The sequence below is a fragment of the Leucoraja erinacea genome, chromosome 32 (genome assembly GCF_028641065.1).
Source record: "Leucoraja erinacea ecotype New England chromosome 32, Leri_hhj_1, whole genome shotgun sequence".
Classification (NCBI taxonomy): domain Eukaryota; kingdom Metazoa; phylum Chordata; class Chondrichthyes; order Rajiformes; family Rajidae; genus Leucoraja; species Leucoraja erinaceus.
In genome coordinates this window covers 3,857,124-3,876,820 of record NC_073408.1, presented here as the reverse complement: position 1 = coordinate 3,876,820, position 19,697 = coordinate 3,857,124, and the positions used below count along the sequence as shown (strand labels likewise).

At 39.3% G+C, this 19,697-nt stretch overlaps 1 protein-coding gene across 2 annotated transcripts in view; it reads right to left on the bottom strand.

Annotated features, from left to right (window-relative positions):
• cbl (Cbl proto-oncogene, E3 ubiquitin protein ligase) overlaps positions 1–19,697 on the bottom strand; it is a 105,290-nt gene that overhangs the window by 12,143 nt on the left and 73,450 nt on the right. Inside the window, exons 5-15 of one of the 2 annotated variants that reach the window (XM_055660586.1) lie at positions 19,349–19,470; positions 17,397–17,534; positions 15,587–15,674; positions 12,629–12,760; positions 10,846–11,046; positions 7,585–7,716; positions 6,257–6,637; positions 2,463–2,557; positions 1,830–1,991; positions 1,366–1,460; positions 622–819 (exon numbers count right to left, since the gene is read on the bottom strand). In XM_055660586.1, coding sequence (XP_055516561.1) covers positions 622–819; positions 1,366–1,460; positions 1,830–1,991; positions 2,463–2,557; positions 6,257–6,637; positions 7,585–7,716; positions 10,846–11,046; positions 12,629–12,760; positions 15,587–15,674; positions 17,397–17,534; positions 19,349–19,470 — 1,744 coding nt within the window. The remainder of the gene's footprint in view (positions 1–621; positions 820–1,365; positions 1,461–1,829; positions 1,992–2,462; positions 2,558–6,256; positions 6,638–7,584; positions 7,717–10,845; positions 11,047–12,628; positions 12,761–15,586; positions 15,675–17,396; positions 17,535–19,348; positions 19,471–19,697) is intronic. The other variant, XM_055660587.1, reaches the window with a different exon arrangement.

Genomic DNA, 19,697 nt, shown 5'->3' with positions numbered 1-19,697 from the left:
TCAGTTGTCCTAGAATGGAAAGTCTCATCATGGGAACAGATTTGACAGACATGACACAGAGAAATTGTGAGAAGGGGGATAGCATCTTTGCAGGAAGCAGGGCGGAAGGAGGTGCAGTCCAGATAACTGTGGGAATGGGAGTAGCTTGCAGTAGACTATGGTCTGTGTGCCGTGATGCAGACAGAAAGATCAAGAACGAGGAGAGAGGAGTTAGAGATAGTCCAAGCGAATTTGAGGGCATGGTGGAAGCTAGTGGTAAAGTTAGTGAAATGGGTGAGGAGGCAGCCCCAATGCAGGCGTAATGTAGCAGAAAAATACTTGGACATTAGTATGCTGTGTGAGAATATAGGGATCCCGACTAACTGGAAATCTAACAGAATTAATCACATTAATGCTGCGCTGATTGGAGCAGGATTTTCTGTGGTAATTGCCTCAATTCCTATGACTATAAAGCCTTCCTCCACATACTGAATTTCTTATTGTATGTGCAGTTATAACACTCAAGAAGCTTTATACTCTCTGGATAAAACGGCCAAACTCAATTTTACGGGTAACTGCATGAACCACAATTGACAGCATTATTAGTGACATTGACTTTCAAAACTAATTTGACCGTCTCACCTCCTGCCTGTGCATTGGGGCCAGGTAGATTCTGTTCAGCAGGTGCACTGGCAAATGCTGAAGTGGTATAAGATATGTCGGAGAGAGTGCGGCGAGCTGGAGGAAGTGGTACAGGTGGTTTGGGGAAATCATATGCATCTTCCTCACCTTCACTCTCATCTCGTTCAGCCCCATCAGTGATGGCAGAATCACCATTGTCTACAAAAATGCAACAACTCAATGAATGACATGACATAAAATAATTTTGAGAATGATAAAAGTAGCTGTGTTGAAGCAAAATTATAAAATGAGAGATGCTGCCATATCTGAAATGAAAACAGTAAATACTGGAAATTCTCAGCAGGTCAGAACACCTTTCTGGAAACATAACATTTCAGGTTGTAAATTCTTCATTAGAACTGTGAAAGAAAACAAGTTAGTTTTAAACTTCAGAGAAAGTGGTGAGTGTTTTAACAGGGCAAAGGGATTTTGTCTGATAAGAAATACCTCAGTTCATGAGTTGTAGAGGTCATCTGGTTGATGGGTCAGTGGGGGCAATTAGAGGGGAATAATGAAACAAGCACAATATGTTGAAGCAGTTAGAATGAGAGCAAGGCAACGGAATATGGAGAGGTTTAAAATGTATGCTGAATGACTTCCCCAATAGTCTGTGTTAGTGGAACAAAAAAAAAAAAAAATCACAGATGCCTGCTAACCTGCTGAGCAATTCTAGTATTTCTATTTTTATAGGTAGAAGCACCTTACCTGACACAACGTGTGGCAAATCTACATTTGCGGCCAGAGACGATGAAAACATCGACTCACACATCAGTCTCAATGGATCAGATTCAGTGAAAGTTCTAATTAAAACATAGGGAGACATATTAATAGCAATAAGTAAAATGAATTGGTTTCTCTGCTAATGTTTTTCAGTTAGATCACCAAGCCCCCAGTTGAGAAGCTCAATACAAAAACATTTCAGTAAGTGGGGACAGAGAAACTTCAGGAGGCACCCATGTATTTCCATTCAGTGTCGTCCAAAATAATTGTACTTAACCACACCTCTTGTGACCAATTACAAATACATTCTAACAGAAGACTGTCTTGTGTTACCTACTGCCACAGATTAACCCAACTGTGATCACTTTGAAACCAGCTCACATTAGTATCATACATCTAACAAGTCTAGGTAATTAAATTAAAATATACTTGAAGCATAATTTTCTTACTCTGCGTCGTGGCTGCTCTGTGTTTGCAGCGGAAGTCTGGAATCTAAGGAGGAGGTGGCGCAGAGAGGAACATGCACAGGCAATGAAGATGGGGTCATGTAATCAATATCCTCATCACTGCTCTCTGAAGGTTCCTCTGATGGGAATGGCTTTGGCAGGGGTCTGTAAAAAAAGATGAGCTTATAATAGAATCAAGATGTCCTGTTCTACTTGTACAAGATTATGCACAATATCAACATAATCCATATAAATTCTAAGTTCTACCATTAAATCATGACAGCAGTTTATTAAACATTTTCAGAAGTGCATGTTAAAATATACAAATGTAGTAAACACAACATAATAGATAATGTATGAAATATAGGAAATTGCACAGATTCATCTGTACTGATATATCAATCAAGCCAGTGTCTATTAATGTCAGGACCAAGTTTAGAGTGTTTATTTCATTGCAAGCCATGCAAAGTAACATTAACATCTGCAAAAAATAATACAGGCTACATAAGAGAAGTAATATCATTATGCAAAAGGTCATTGATGCATCAAAACAAGTTTTCACTTCCCTATAAACAATTTATACAAGTACTGCAAACTATAAAGAAACATACAGCATTAATCTAAGGCTGTAATTACCGTGTAGCAAGAGAGTAAATGGCATTTGCTGATGCAGAGGGTTTCACTTTGGAGTTGTCGTGCTCTGAGCCATCGCTCATGGCCCCGCCGAAAATCTGCAATAATTACAAGATAACTGTTGTTGTGTGTATAGAAGGCAGGTTGGAAATATTGGACTGTTTTTAGTACAACCATTTAAATGAGATAACTTGGCCACTTCCATTTAAAATTGAACACGGGTTTGTGGCTTGTGCTTTATAGAAACATAGAAATTAGGTGCAGGAGTAGGCCATTCGGCCCTTCGAGCCTGCACCGCCATTCAATATGATCATGGCTGATCATCCAACTCAGTATCCCGTACCTGCCTTCTCTCCATACCCCCTGATCTCCTTAGCCACAAGGGCCACATCTAACTCCCTCTTAAATATAGCCAATGAACTGGCCTCAACTACCCTCTGTGGCAGAGAGTTCCAGAGATTCACCACTCTCTGCGTGAAAAAAGTTCTTCTCATCTCGGTTTTAAAGGATTTCCCCTTTATCCTTAAGCTGTGACCCCTTGTCCTGGAAAATGGGTTATGGGTGATGAATTACCATTAAAGTAACATGCGAACCTGTGCATTTGGGTTAATCTCATTTCTGCTTTTGCAGGTATTAGCTGAAGATAATTACGGCAAAGTCAAATGCAGCTTATCCATCCAAGTTTAAGATGCCTACTGCAGAATCCAATTGTTTTTCACAGATTCCAGTGCTTAATTAGAGGATCTCATGCTAAATGCTACATATTTCAGAAAGACCTTTCTTGAATCACACCTTTCCCAGCATCATCTTGTAAAGTATTTAATTAAAATATGTTACTATAATATTGACCCCTTTCTCACCATACCACATCAACTTCAGGGGGAGAGCTAGTCAGATTCTGACTAGAAATTAGAACATTCAGTTTCTGTACTCATGGGTCTGGATGATCACTCCACACAGATCTTATTTTTTTAATTTGTCTGAATCTAACTCAACTTACACTTGACAATTTTCTAGATCATCTTTTTCACAGATTGCTATGTTGTATTTCTATAAGATTACTTCAAAAATGCATCCTGCAAAACTCATTTTTTCCTTAATAATAATAATAAATTTTATTTATGGGCGCCTTTCAAGAGTCTCAAGGACACCGTACAAAAATTTAGCAGGTAGAGGAAAAACATGTAAGGGGAATGAAATAAATAGTAGAGACATGACTAGTACACAAAGTAAATACAGAATTCAATACAAAACACAGTACGAGGCAATTAATGCACAGATGAAAAGAGACGGCACGTGGGGCTAAGGATAGGCAGAGGCGAAGAGATGGGTCTTGAGGCGGGACTGGAAGATGGTGAGGTACACGGAAATTGCGGATCAGTTGGGGGAGGGAGTTCCAGAGCCTGGGAGCTGCCCTGGAGAAGGCTCTGTCCCCAAAACTGCGGAGGTTGGACTTGTGGATGGAGAGGAGACCAGCTGATGTGGATCTGAGGGACCGTGAGGGTTGGTAGGGGGAGAGGAGGTCAGTGAGATATGGGGGGGGGGGGGGGGCAGATGGTGGAGGGCTTTGTAGGTGAGGATCAGGATTTTGTAGGTGATCCGGTGGGAGATGGGAAGCCAGTGAAGTTGTTTGAGGACTGGAGTAATGTGATGCCAGGATTTGGTATGGGTGATGAGTCGGGCGGCTGCGTTCTGGACCAGTTGGAGTCGGTTGATGTAGGTGGAGCTGATGCCAAGGAGAAGTGAGTTGCAATAGTCCAGTCGGGAGGAGATGAAGGCATGGATGAGTCTTTCAGCAGCGGGCGGTGTGAGAGAGGGTCTGAGTTTGGCGATGTTGCGGAGATCAAAGAAGGAGGTTTTAATGACATGGCGGATATGAGGCTCAAGGGAGAAGGTGGAATCAAAGATCCTTAGAACTTAATCCTGGTGCCAGAGAGTGGGGTTCTATGTATTAACTTCAGCACTGAAATGTCTCCCTTGTGTTTTGGTAAACATAACAGGAAAGAGTGCTTAAAATGCATTGTGACAAGATCATGGTTCTCCCTTTTCAGCTGCCCTAATTCTTGTTGAATACAGTTCTCTATCAGATAAACATAATGAACACCTGGCCTATGGTTTTGTCTAGCTCTCCTAACATCATACCTGGCTATTGGAATAATTTGTATAGCTATATGCAACACTTTTCCACATAGCTGTGATAAATATTTATCTCCCATTGCTATGCCAATTTCCACATTTTGTTTAATAAAACTTTACATTTTGAGAAACTGCCTTCAACTTTCCTTGGAACCATCATCTCCAAGGACCCAAAATGGGGGGCTACCATTGACTCCACAGTCAAAAAGGCCCAACAGAGGATGTACTTCCTGCGCAGCTAAGGAAACACAATCTGCCGCAGGCAACGATGCTCCAATTCTATACTGCCATCGTAGCGTCTCTCCTCACCTTCTCCATCATGGCCTGGTTTGCTCAGCCACCAAACACGAGGCTGCAGCGAATCGTCCAATCAGCTGAGAAGGTTGTTGGCTGCAACCTTCCCCCATTGACGAACTGTATACTGCAAGGGCCAGGAAGCGAGCGGGTAAGATCATCTCTGACCTCTCTCACCCTGGCCACAAACTCTTTGAAGCACTTCCCTCAGGGAGGCAACTCTGCATTGTCAAAGCTGCCACAGCCAGACAAAAACTGTTTTCTTTCCCCAAGTAGCTCTATTCAATAACCAAAAGTCTGTAGCCTCCAATTGCTCTGGTATTTTATTTTATTCACATGTTTAAACTATAATGCTTCATTATTAATGTTTAATGTTTTATGTGTCATTCTTAATTGTTACTGTATGTGGTATTGTTATTTGCAGGCAGAGCATCAAGGCAAATTCCTTGTATGTGTACATACTTGGCCAATAAACGTATTCATTCATTAAACTTCATGACACATCTCAAGTTAACGTTTCATTAAATTTCGGGTTTCAGCTCCACATCATAAGTTAAACTGTAGCAGTAAAGAATCTTGTAAATACCTTGGCAAAAAGTTTATCCAAATCAAAACCATGTGCACACTACAAGAAATGAAAACCTGTATCTTAAGGGGTTGGACAGGCTAGATGCAGGAAGATTGCTCCCGATGTTGGGGAAGTCCAGGACAAGGGGTCACAGCTTAAGGATAAGGGGGGAAATCCTTTAAAACCGAGATGAGAAGAACTTTTTTCACACAGAGAGTGGTGAATCTCTGGAACTCTCTGCCGCAGAGGGTAGTCGAGGCCAGTTCATTGGCTATATTTAAGAGGGAGTTAGATGTGGCCCTTGTGGCTAAGGGGATCAGGGGGTATGGAGAGAAGGCAGGTACGGGATACTGAGTTGGATGATCAGCCATGATCATATTGAATGGCGGTGCAGGCTCGAAGGGCCGAATGGCCTACTCCTGCACCTAATTTCTATGTTTCTATGTATCAAAGATTCTGGGTGTGCTGTTATTTCCAGATTAAAGAACAGTTTTTTTCCCCAGCTGTTATCAGGCAACTGAATGGTCCTCTCAGCAGCTGAGAGTGATTGGAGACCTTTAAACTATCTTTCATCAGATTTTATGTTGTAACCTTTATCTGCGCACTATGACCAACTTGATGGTAACCATGTATAGTCTTTTTGATTGGATAGCCGCAAACAAAAACTTTTCACTGTTCCTTAGTACACAGGGCAATAATAAACTAAATTAAGAAGTTGTATTGCAGAGATCCCACTACCTGGTGATGAAATACCCAACCTAAAAGAAAAAAAATCTAATGACACTGGTGTATTTCTTACCACGACATTGTCAAGCCCAAGCGAGCTACTGTGCCTAGTTGCATCCGTCCTGGTATCTATCAGAGACGTCAATGGTAGAGGCAAAGAGTGTCTGTTGGACAACTCTCTGCCTGTCCACCTATCTCCAAGGTTAAGTGTCTGTGCAGATGCTTTAGTTGCCTGAGGTCGTGAATTCCAAGGTTCTCCAGGTCGGTTAGGTGGTGCAAGAGGTGGCTTATCTCTTGCTGGGATGTCATTTGGTGTGCTTGGTAAGGGACGCCTCTGCATACGAGATTCTGAGTTTGCAGATGGATGTCGCTCAGGTGGCGGAGGTGGTAGATCTCGATGAGATGGAGGAACAGGTAAAGGTTTGTCCTGCTTATGCAAGCAACCCGACGAAGCCTATATGGGGAAAAAAAACCACAAATAAAACACTTTGATTAATTGAACATGTGTTTTATTTACAAGTGCTTAAATATGGCCCAATTTACAGGGCCCTCCATAATGTTTGGACCAAAGACCCATCATTTATTTATTTGGCTCTGTACTCCACAATTTGAGATTTGTAATAGAAAAAAATATCACATGTGGTTAAAGCGCACATTGTCAGATTTTCATAAAGACCATTTTTATACATTTTTGTCTCACCATGTAGAAATTACAGCAGTGTTTATACAGTCCCCCCTCCCCCCATACATAGGGAAAGGAACGTTGAGCTTCATAACTGAAAAAATACCATCAAGAATGATAAACTGTATTAGTGATGCAAGAGCTAACATCTGAATAAAGATTTATTGCAGATTGACGAGTCGCCCCAGATACTTCAGCCTCATGTACAGCTGCTAAATTAACAAGAGAAATGGCAATGTTTATACAAGATGTGCAGCAGTTTCAATTTCCTTCTAATTTTCCCTCTATTCTCCACAGACATTTAACACATGACATAGTGAGTGGCAACGGTCACACATTTTCAAATTGTAATTTAAGGCAGATGTGTCAGTTTTGTATTTTTAATCACCACAAACCAAACGTCCATCGTCCGTTAGAGCTATAGCTTTGCCATATACATCCGCACCACAACTTCCTCAATCCAGGTTGATGAAAGCTGGCCTCTTGACACCGTTACTTAATTTAAAGTGAAACAATGACTGTCATTATCATGCAACTTCATGATAACAATGTGCTATGATTCTGGGGTTACACAAAAAACCTTCGATTCTCCAGCATCTGCAGTTCCCTCTTAAATGCTATGATTCTGGAATGGATTCATAAAACTTTCTTCACACTTCAAATAGCCAGAATTCTGTTGTCTGCAAAAATGCTGTTATTCCAATGAAATAGCTCCTTACCTTAGGTGAAACACAAGGACTAGAAGCACTGGAAACAGTGGGCGATCGATGCTGTAGCAGATCTAAACGAGGAGGAACGGGTGGAAGTGCAGAATTAGGAGCTGGGGCAATGGGAGATGAAGGCCTTTCGATCTGTACGGGACACAAATTGTAATGAACAATTACAAGAAAGATTTCGCAATATCTCTACTGCAAAATGCATTTAATTTAAAATGGCCGTCTTGGTGAATGCTCCACAAGAAATATTTTGTTCCCCGTACAAAAATCTCCAAAAACAAATAATTGACCAGGGAAAGCTATTCAAGTTCCTTGTATCTAATAGCTAAATGTCCCATCTGGTGCTGATGCTGGCAGACACAATGCTGACAATTGGAAGATGGCAGTAGTTTCTCTCCATCAAAGATTACCCTGTAAGACTAGACTTTGAAAATTGGCACCCAGCGAGTACTTAAAAAGGAGACGCATGACAATTCATACTCCAATATAGGAGCAAAGACAAAGCAAAGAACAGATAACCCATTACAACAAGAAATTCAAAGCAAAACAACATCAAATATTTTTGTTTGTAATGCCAAACAGTTGGGAAAACTATGAATACCTGAAGCCGATAACAGAATCTGATTCACAACATTAGCAGCTAGAAATTCCTTTATGAAGGAGTGCAAACTCCTTGTACGGGCAGAATTCTAGTATCTTGATGTTGAGAAGAAACTGCTTTTGCACGGTTTAATTTGTTGAGAGATACAGCACGAAAACAGACCATTCGACCGACCGAGACAACACAGACAAATGATCCCTACCACATTAGCACTACCCTACACACAATAGGGATAATTTTACATCTACACCAAGCCAATTAACCTACAAACCTGTACATCTTGGAGTATATCGGAGAAAACCCACGCAGGTCAAGGGGCGAACGTACAAATTCCATACAGACAGCACCCATAATCAGGATCGAACTCGGATCTCTGGCGCTGTAAGGCAGCAACTCTACCCGTTAGGCTACCATGCTGCCCTCACTGATAGGGGAAAGACTGCAAAAACTACCTTGGTATCATGGGGGAAAAGAAACCCCAAAATCAGATCATAAAAGCATGTAACTCGACAATAAAGTAAGGAGCTAGTGTTAAAACGATGTTCTTCTAAAGAGGCATCATTTGTGTTTGCAACTGCTTAGTTTGAGGAGCTGCGTGATTCTAATACCTGCAAAACAACTATGTTTTTAATGAAATGGATGGAATGCATTTTACTTTGATAATGCATTAAGAGTTTTTTGCTCAAGTATAATTAGGAGAACAAACGCTTAATGAGTTCTGCTCAGGAAGTAGGCAAAACACAATTTCTAAAGTTGAATCATATCAGTAAAAAATTTAAGCTTCTGCGATTTTGTTTTCCTTTTGAAGGGTTTCGGCCCGAAACATTGCCTATTTCCTTCGCTCCATAGATGCTGCTGCACCCGCTGAGTTTCTCCAGCATTTTTGTGTACCTTCAATAAATATTCAAGTGTTTGATAAGTGTTTCAAAGGTGGAAAAACATTTAAGTTCTTCTTTAAAAGATCTCTCCAGTGAAAGGTGTGAAAGATCTTAGAATTAACTTTTCAAAAACAGATCAAGTCCGTTGCATACTTGATTATTTTTATAAAAATGGGTTAACAATTACACACTTGTTTCCCATTTCCTGCTGAATGTTGTTAAATAATTTCAATTGAATTGGGATTCGGATGAGAGTGTGCTATTATGGACGGATACACCCACAGCCCTTCCTGGAATCAGTCTTTGCACTTCCCCCTCAGCAGAAGGCTGCAGTGAACCATTACTGGTCAAAGCCAAATGAGGAAGTCAGAGGAAAAAAAAGTAGTTTAGAATCCCAGGAGTTAAGACAACAGGGACAATTACCTAATGTCCAATTTAAACTCGAGTTTGAAGTACTTCTAAAGATAATTCAGTTTGTGAACATTTTTAGCAAGATATTATACAAGGGGGTGGGAGGGAGGATATTACAGTGAAGGAAAGGGAAGGAAATGCTATGAAATTACCATGCCTTCCAAGACATAAATAGCATAATTGCGATCAGGATCAAGTTAAGATGTCCACCTGTTCAATTATATAAAACAAAACGTGGAGCATTTGTGTAGAAAACACTGCTCAAGGAAATATTTCAAATGAAGTTACACTTTTACACTGTAGTTGGCATTGCAACGTACAAAACAATCTGGCCAAGAAATGCTAGGGTCAAGTGTTGAAAGGGCACCAAGGAGAATTCATGTGTACTGGACTGTAAAGTAACAGAGTTTCTATGAGCAACTAAAAGGATAAATCAGCAAGCAGAAGAAAACTCACATTTGAATAAGAAATATTTCAGTCTTTTGAGGAAATAATGTTACTGTGCTATTGTAGAGCTTCTGTCACTTATGTTAGGCATGTTGCTCCCAATTCACAGATTTTAGATTCTCAATGCCAAATACACCTCCTCTGCGAAATTATGGACCAGGGTTTTCCAAAAAGTTAGAGAGCACATTTTAAGGTTTTTCCATGGAGATTTGAATAACAGCGTTGAATCTTCACCTCTGTCCAATTGGTTATCATATCCTGTTACACAGCTCCTGTTATTGGGCATGAGAACAATGTAAGCTACACAATGTAGCTGAATAAATGCAATGAAGGCATTAATGCTGGGGTCATTGATCTTGGATCACTTTATCTGGTAATAGGTAATCTGGAAGTAGTTTACAACTAAATCTTTTGTATTTAATTTTGATAAAATGTTTAATTTTCTCAGATTACCAAAGATCACTACTGTTGGGTTTTATGTTTTCCTGCAGGGCCTTGCACAATTTTCTTAACCAGATTGTTGTGTTCAACAGCAGACAAATAGAAAAATTATACTTTCCAATTTGAATGAACACTGGAGATAATTAATGAAGTTTCTACTTCAGAATAAATATGAAAACAGCAGCAATATAAAAAAAATTCAGAAATGAAATCAATTCTTTATGGAATGCGGTGAATATAATATTTGAAGCACAATTATTCCTCAATTTGTATAACTTGCAATTTGAATCATTCATTGGCATTACAGTAAAATTTAAAATTACCAATGAAAAGATTTTCCTCAATATTCCTGGCACAATTCAGAAGACACAAACTGAAAACAGCGTTTCCTAAGTGTGGATTTGTCAATGTCAATTTTACTAATTTAATACACTTCTTCTCACCTTGCATGAAATAATGATCACACACACTGAAGTCTGTAGTTACCTTTGCATTTGCCAGCTTGTTCATCATAAACAATTCATCACTGCGGTCATCATCTTCATCGTCAAAATTTGGAGATAACATTGCTTCCATTCCCAGTCGTATTGGACATGGCCCATCTTTCGGGTCAAAGGGATCCACAACAATTGGTTCAGTGCCTTTTATTTCACAACGGCAAAATGGACATCCTTGACCTTCCGATTCCTAAATAGAGCATAGGGAATTGAATCAACTATGGTTACCTATAAAGGGACAATCAGTGCAAAGATACTGAATGATGGTGCTTTACCCTATGTATACTTCATCTTTATAATTTCTAATACAGAAATATTTGCCATGACAGCAGCATCTATGGAGCGAAGGAAGGGTCTGAACAAGGGTTTCGGCCCAAAACGTTGCCTATTTCCTTCGCTCCATAGATGCTGCTGCACCTGCTGAGTTTCTCCAGTTTTTTTGTGTACCATTAATTAAACAGATTTTGTTTAAGATTTCCTTTTCTGGGTAGATTATACTTGGGCAATTCCCCCACATGATCAGGTTTGTTGCCATCCTGAATATCATGGCTATAGACTCATAGTCCTGGAGAAAGGTGCACAGTGGCCAGGGGTTTTTCCAAGTTCCTAACCAGTTACTATATCCAAGGGCCTCAGCTCTTGAAGACTGGAATTAGTAGTGGTGGACATCTCATGAGGTGAAGATGGATCATACACTTAGCATTTCTGGTGAGGTGATTACAAATGCTTCAATGTTTGCTTTGACACTCACCACTAATAAAAGCCTCCCCCTCCAAGCTCAATTGCAAAAATACCATATGCAACAGAGTATGACATCACCACAGATAGACACAAAAAGCTGCAGTAACTCAGCAGTACAGGCAGCATCTCTGGAGAGATGGGATGGGTGACGTTTCAGGTCTGAAGAAGGTTCTCACCCATTCATTCTCTGCAGAGATGCTGCCTGTCCCGTTGAGTTACTCTAGCTTTTTGTGTCTATCTTTGGTTTAAACCAGCATCTGCAGTTCCTTCTTACACATGACATCACCACAATCTGATCCACGAGTTGGTGAGATCAGCTAACATTTACTACAAGCTGCTTTTGCTGTGAAAAAACTCATGAAGCCCTTCATTGTAATTTCACCACATTGATCCTTCATTTATAGGTAATAATTTACTGGACCTAGATTAGCATTGCTTAATGTACAACAAATAACCTGCTAAAATATGAGTAAAGTTTTCATCAATCATTTCATTAATTGATAATTTCTTATATTTCCTCAACATAGATTTGACAAAAGATGTGTTTAAACAAACGTGGGGCAGAAATTCATTTTGGAGAGTGGTATAATACAGTTCAAAACAGGATTTGGCCATTCTACATGAAAAAAAAAAGAATGAAATTAAATACCGAGCCCTACATATAACTGACAGCCGATCCAATGCTGATCATTTTTCACCGTCTACAATATATTTCAATGATGTTGCTTAGGTGCATGTTCCAGATGGTGCACATTGCAGCTACCCTCTGCCAACTGTGGAGGACCTGAATGTTTAGGATGAAAGATTATAACCAAAAATACACTCTTAATTCCATTGAAGTGATTTTGTAACTACAGGTATTTATGAGTCACTATTTGTTGATGACCTATTTTCACCGAGTTTTAAAAAACACACTCTTATATACAAGAAGCCTGCACAGTTGGAAGAAAGTGGCTGTGACAACAGAACATGCTCAAAGAGAACATTGATCTAACCAATGAATAAATAACTTTTGAATTTTATTCTCTTACCTGCCAGGCTGTAAGACAGGAAGTACACATTAGGTGACCACATGGTTCGATTTTGACATCCTTGTCATTCTCTGCACAGATCTTACAGAGCTGAAAGGTGGAGCCCATCTCACAGTACAGTTCATATTGTTCCTTGCAGAGGAGAAATCCAAAAATGAAAATTATGGTGCTGTTGAAATTCAATACTGCAATTTTTTCCCATTATTTACTTTTCAGCTTTCTCTCAAGGATCCCACCCACCTTTTTGAAGTTTTATGAATGACAGACACTTTCTAATATCTTTAACACAAGTGGCCATTCTTCACATCCAAGCCTGCATTCTGAGGTTAGGCATAAATTGAGGAAATCTTATCCATGGGCACTGATCACAAATATTTCTCAGAGGGCTAAATGAACACAGACATGATAACTCTGCTATTTTATCCTTTTCCCAATTGGGAACTTGGTTAATAATAAAAAAATACTCAGGTTGAATTTGGATCTAAACTTAATTTTCTTTACCAACCAGACAATTGAGCCAACTTAGCAGGATCATCTATTCCCAAAAATAATTTTCTACGGGCTTGACAGTGTTGTGAATATTTTGCTATCAGTGAATATTTTAATTTCCCCTTTTTATTGCCAGCATGAAACACCAGAAAGGTGTGCAGAACTATAAACAGGGAGTGTACAGGCAGGAAATGCAGCTTTCATTAAAGAGTGTGTGCTTTTGCTGTTTTAGATGTGAATGTTAGACTACTTCTAAAACCATAAGCTTACCTTAAAAATTGGATATGTGGGTGTAATTGCAAATTATTACAAGATCGCAATCTAATTAATGTCATCTAATTCAAAGCAATGAAGTTCAATTAATTTATAATCATCTATCGTCAAAAATTAGGCAGCATTTTACATTCAATGTTAAATCATTTGAACGCATTATCATATTTCAGGGCAAAACTCCATCACAGCATTTTAGAGTGGGTGACAGTGGGTAGTGATGTACAATGGGTTTGGTTCAGTACTGACATGAATTGTACTCACCCTGTACACCAATGCTTTGGAAAATTGAACTGGAATTTGAAATTTACAGATGTGAAGCATATTTAACAGTTTAGAATGTAGAAAATGTTACCATTTGCACATTATAGTTCTGCAAAGAATATGGTAATCTGTATGTTGTTATATTAATTGAGAAGTACAGAGATATCTGTGCTATCCAGACAACCGTCACATACACGAGTACAATCAAGCTCGTGTAGTTGTACAAGTATAACAGGCAGTGCAAAAAAACAGAATATGTATGGTGTTATGACAATACTCTTCAAGAGAAAGTGCAGATAGAAAAAGACAATGTTGATGTAGGTTGGGAAATCGTGACTACACCCTTATTAGTCAAATAATAGTTGAGAAGAAGCTGTTTCTGAATCAGGTGGTAATGCTTCTGATTGACAGAAGAGGGGAGAAGAGAGTATGATCGGGGTGTAAATGGTCCTTCATTATGTTGGCTGCTGTCACGAGGCAGCATGATGTGTAGATGGAATCGACTGAGGGGTGGTGGGAGGGGTGTTTAGGGAGCCTGTGTTCTGTTATGGACTTGGCTCTCTACAATTTTGTGATGTCTTGGGTTGAGCAGTTGCCAAATCAAGCTGTCATTGAATGCTTACTACAGTGTATCTATAGAAATTGCTGAGAGTCTGATGCTAAACTTCCTTAGTCTACTGAGGAAGTAGAAGTGCTGGTGGTGCTTTCTTGGCCCTATCATCAATGTAGTTGGAAATTCTGATGTATATATTTATTAGAAAAGCGATACAAAATAGAGTGCTGACAAGGATGTTAAATTTACTGGCAGAAACAAAATATAGCTTTAAATTTGATTTAAAATTTCCATCATTGACGTTTGTGAAATATCATCTCATCCAACATTTGATGTTGCACAAATAATCAACAGATTATCATCAACTGCACCAGGGTCTGGGGTGGCTGTGGAGAAGCAATATAATAGTGTGCCATTTACTATGCAATTCAAGCCTAATGACAGGTCTTAGGATGATGTTGCTGAAATATGGTATAAAAATGATTAATGGAACGATGCACAATATTGCTATGGGCATGCAAGCAATGTATTAGATCACAAAATATTTTCAGAAATTGCAGCAGCCGTGTAAGGACACACAAATTAATCTCAAACTCAGGACATTTAATCGTATCACATCCTTTTTGACATTATTGCAGGGTACAGAGAAAGTATAGTAGCTTCTCGAAAAATGCCATAAACATACATGAAGGCGATGAAAGTTAATCTAAATAGCGCTAACATTCATTTTCAGTCAATGAAGTTCTAAATTTGACACAATTTGCTCTGGGTTTTCAAGTTCATCTTCTCTAATACACACTAAAACAATAATTTGCTTTCCTAACCTTCAACAATCAGATCACATTTTTCAGATTGTCACACCCCTTTCAGCTCACAGGTTTTCGCACCCCTATAAAACTCAATTGGGCCCACTCCCCAAACCAGTTGAGCTTGAAATTAGTGAGCGCGCACAAACTAAATATGAATATTTCCTATGATCAACAAGAAATGGCACAAACACCATGCTCTCTTCCAATAGAGAGCAAATGGGAATCAACCTGAAGTAGAAGTAGATGACATGCTCCTAAACCATGATTTAAGCACAGAATTGGTAGACTCTGAAAACGTAGCATAGTAAGTCAAAATGACTCAAGCAAAGCACTACATGAGACACATTATCTGAAATTAGTCGCAGCAACCAGTCAAAACAAATAAAAAGTGCAGAGTTTGGGCTGAATATATCTCAAGCACCATGGAAAAGAAAATTATAAAAGCTTTTCAACTCATTTTGATTCAGTATGAACTAAAGATTGCATAACATGAGATTGCAAAAGTTAATGAAACTTTGTCAAAAGCAGCACTGAATTTCCCAAGCTAAGCATTAAACATCTCCCTTACTATACCTGTGTCACTTTGATATGATCATGTGGCGTTGGTTCACACAAACCAGTCAGGTCTGGATTCTGACTGCGTCCATCAGGAAATAGGTAACTAAGAGCAGGTGAAAATCAAAACAAACAGGTCAAACATTTTCTCTGAATACAGTACAAACAATATAATTAATATGAATTTTTGAATTATTATGGTACTCCCATAATCTTCACTTCTCCATTCTGTTTTAATTTTTTTTAAGGGAGCATATCAAACTGGAAGACTGAATCAGAAATAAGATTTAAATGTTATTGGAGTGCAAGCATTTATTTTAATTACAACGTAAATATGAATTAGAAGACAAGTGACTATGTTTTTGTAGATCTTATTTCTAACAGTGTTTTGAAACTTGAGACAGGGTTCAGAGAAGGGAGTGACAAGGTTTTCTGTTAATTCATAGAAGCAGCACAAGCAATAATTAGTATATCTGCAGAAGATATGAGTGAGGTATAACATGATTTGTATAAAGAGATGTAGAAAAGTCACATTTTGACTGAGGTTAGAAATTGGGAAACACTTCCAACCTCCACCGCATGGTTGAAAAGCAAAGAATAAAATTAATGAGGGAATTAATTGGCATCTTTAAAAAACAAACTGGATTTAGAATAGACAAGAGATTGGAACTCATTTAAAAGACTTCCTGCACCCAGCACTCCAAAGTCCCTTTGCACCTCCGATTTCTGGATTCTCACCCCATTTAGAAAATAATCTACGCCTTTATTCCTACTACCATAATACATGACTCCACACTTTGCTACACTATATTCCATCTGCCACTTCTCTGCCCACTCTCCCAACCTGTCCAAGTCCTTCTGCAGAGTCCCTGCTTTCTCTGCACCACCTGCCCCTCCACCTATTTTCATATCATCCACAAATTCTTCAATCTCATATCATCCTTACAAAACCTTCAATCTCCTCGTCCAAATCATTCATACACAACTTTAAGAGTAGCGGCCCCAGTAACAACCCTTGCGAAACTCCACTAGTCACTGGCAGCCAACAAGAAAAAGCCCCCTTTATTGCCACACTTTGTCTTTTGCCATTCAGCCAACCTGCTATCTGTGCTGGAAAGAACTGTAGATGTTGGTTTAAATCGAAGGCAGACACAAAATACGGAAGTAATGCAGCGGGACAGGCAGCATATCTGGAGAGAAGGAATGGGTGGCGTTTCGGGTCAAGACCCTTCTTCAGACTGAAAAAGAGTCCCGACCTGAAACATCACCCATTCCTTCTAACCAGAGATGCTGCCGGTCCCACTGAGTTACTCCAGCATTTTGTGTTGCTATCTGTGCTAGTATCTGCCCTTTGATACTGTGGGCTCTCATCTTCCTAAGCAGCCTAACATGTGGCATCTCATCAAAGGCTTTCTGAAAATCTAAGAACAACATCTACCGACTCTCCTTTGTCTGTCCTGCTATTTACTTCTTCAAAGAATTCACGCATTACCCTCCCCTTCACAAAGCCATGCTGACTTCAGCATATTTTATTGTGAACTTCCGAGTACTCCGTAACCTCAGCCTTTATAATACTCTAAAATCTTACCAACTGTCATATCCATTCAACACGATTGAGATATTCATATTTTATTAACTATTGAACTGTCATACAAAGACAGTGTAATATCCTTAGCACAGACTACGAATACTAGTCAAAGATGAAAACATACAAGTTGAAAGCTGCTTTAAAATGTTTTAATAAACATTAATGCACATTCTAAAGTAAAGCTGATGAACATATACAAGATTATATAATAATGGCATTAAGAATGATTTGTGAACTTACAAGCCTTCACGGAATCCATCGATGAGTGCCTGGAAGAGGGGTTTGTTGTGAGGAATGGTCTGGAGAATGTTGCCATCAGCTGTGACATAGCCAATTGCCCACTGGCCAAGCCTAGTGCAGCTCAACCGAAATATGTAGCTTAAAGAAAAAAGGGGGCACACAATACATTAGTTAAAATAAACTATCATTACTCAAGTAATAATAATAGATATGGGTGCTGGAAACAAATAAAAATAAGAGCATGCTGCAAATACTCAGGTCAAATCGTCAATGTGGAGAGAGGAATTGTTAATGTTTCAAGACATCTTACATGAGAATTGAAAAACATTGCAGATAAACTGGCTTTAAGTTATAGAGAAAAGTGGGAGGCAGTCCCTACCAATATTAGGACGTTATAATTACCTACTGTGACATATATTAGTCCTGCACCTATCTATGATTTCCCAATATGAATGCCCCGCTAATTCTGAACATTTGAGGGTCCATAGTATAATCTAAAGTGATAACCATTCACTTATTTCTAAGTTCAACCTATATGGCCTCACAGGGCATTCCCTCTTATGTCACCTCTTAAGTACTGCCACGATATTGTCCATACTTAATAGTGCAACTCCCCGGGCCTCTCATACATGTGGACAAGCTTTTCCCTTTGAGAATAGGGAAGATTCAAACAAGAGGACATGACTTCAGAATTAAGGGACAGAAGATTAGGGGTAATACGAGGGGGAACTTCTTTACGCAGAGAGTGGTAGCAGTGTGGAATGAGCTCCCAGTGGAAGTGGTGCAGGCAGGTTCATTGGTATCATTTAATAATAAATTGGATAAGCTTATGGATGAGAAGGGAATGGAGGGTTATGGTATGAGTGCAGGCAGGTGGGACTAAGGGGAAAAATATTTGTTCGGCACGGACTTGTAGGGCCGAGATGGCCTGTTTCCGTGCTGTAATTGTTATATTGTTATATGGTTACTTCAACCTGTTACTTTGGAAGCATTGGTACCATAATATTCAGCTGCCCGTCCAACACATTGTTCAATTTTCGTAATAGCTAGCATAACAATCCCATATGTCGCTCCATGCTCTGAACGCATCTGCCTCCCGAAAACTTCCATCTATAATATTTTCTGTCTCTGTATAGTCTGCAATTAGTCTAATTACCGCTCCCACCCATCAATGCCGTCTGGGAGGAGCTCCAGTTAGGCTCTCCCTGCAAACGTAGTTGATGGCACATGTGGCTTCTTCCCTTATCTTCCTCATTTTGCAGGAGCTCTGACGCTCGTATCAACCTCTGCAGTTAGCACTAGGTTAAAAGAATGCACTGCTCAGCCTCCTTGCCAAAACCTCTCTCATCAAAAATCTCTAACTCACACCTCAAAAAAACTTTTACATCGTTTTGCTCTTGCATTTACAATGCAGAACCTGCTGGTGCAATTGATTTTGCTATTCATGAATAGTCATAAAAAAACACTAATTAATTCAGGAACGTTGAATTTATGCCACAACTTAAGTGGTATATAATTTGTCCAGTCTGAAGAAAAATGCCGACCTGATCTGTCCATTTCCCATCTCAGATGCTGACTGACCTGCAGAGTTCCTCCAGCAATGTTTTGCTATGAGGTGTAGTAATCTCTACACAACAGTTGAAGTACTATAGCAGTTTTCATCTAGAGCACAAACATGGGGTTCCTGTGGCATTTGAGCAATTTCAACCAACTGTGCACAATAAATTCACCATTCAAGATGCAAAATAGCATCTAGTTCCCATCATAGTATATCTGATGATACTATCTGTCAAGTGCAAGTAAAAATATGAGATGTTTAATGTGGTACAATGGGGATAAATTATCCAGAACTGGCATACACAATTAAATTACCAGATATATTTGCCTCATTGCAACCGAGGGGCCATTCTTTTTTATGTTCCACCCAAAAACGTAACTCTTAATTTCCTTACCTCCCGGGTTTGTGGATGAACTTCTGGAGTCTCGCTTTTACCTCATCATAAGTTAAGAAGGCCATGTATCCTGGATGAGTAACAGCTAATGAGTTCCAGTTCCTGAGCAGTGATGACCAAGGCTATGGAACAGAAACACATGATACAATAAACCCAGCGGATTTGCTGTTGTTGAAAAATCAAAAGAAAGTCAGATGCTGGCTAACTGAAGTAAAAACAAAGTGCTGGGAGAATTCATCCCAGGCAGCATCTAGGGAAGGTAGAAATAGAATTTAATATTTCAATACTTTAAGAGAACTAGAAAAGAGAAAACAATTTGCTTAACCCTGTAACTCGGGCCTCATCCTAG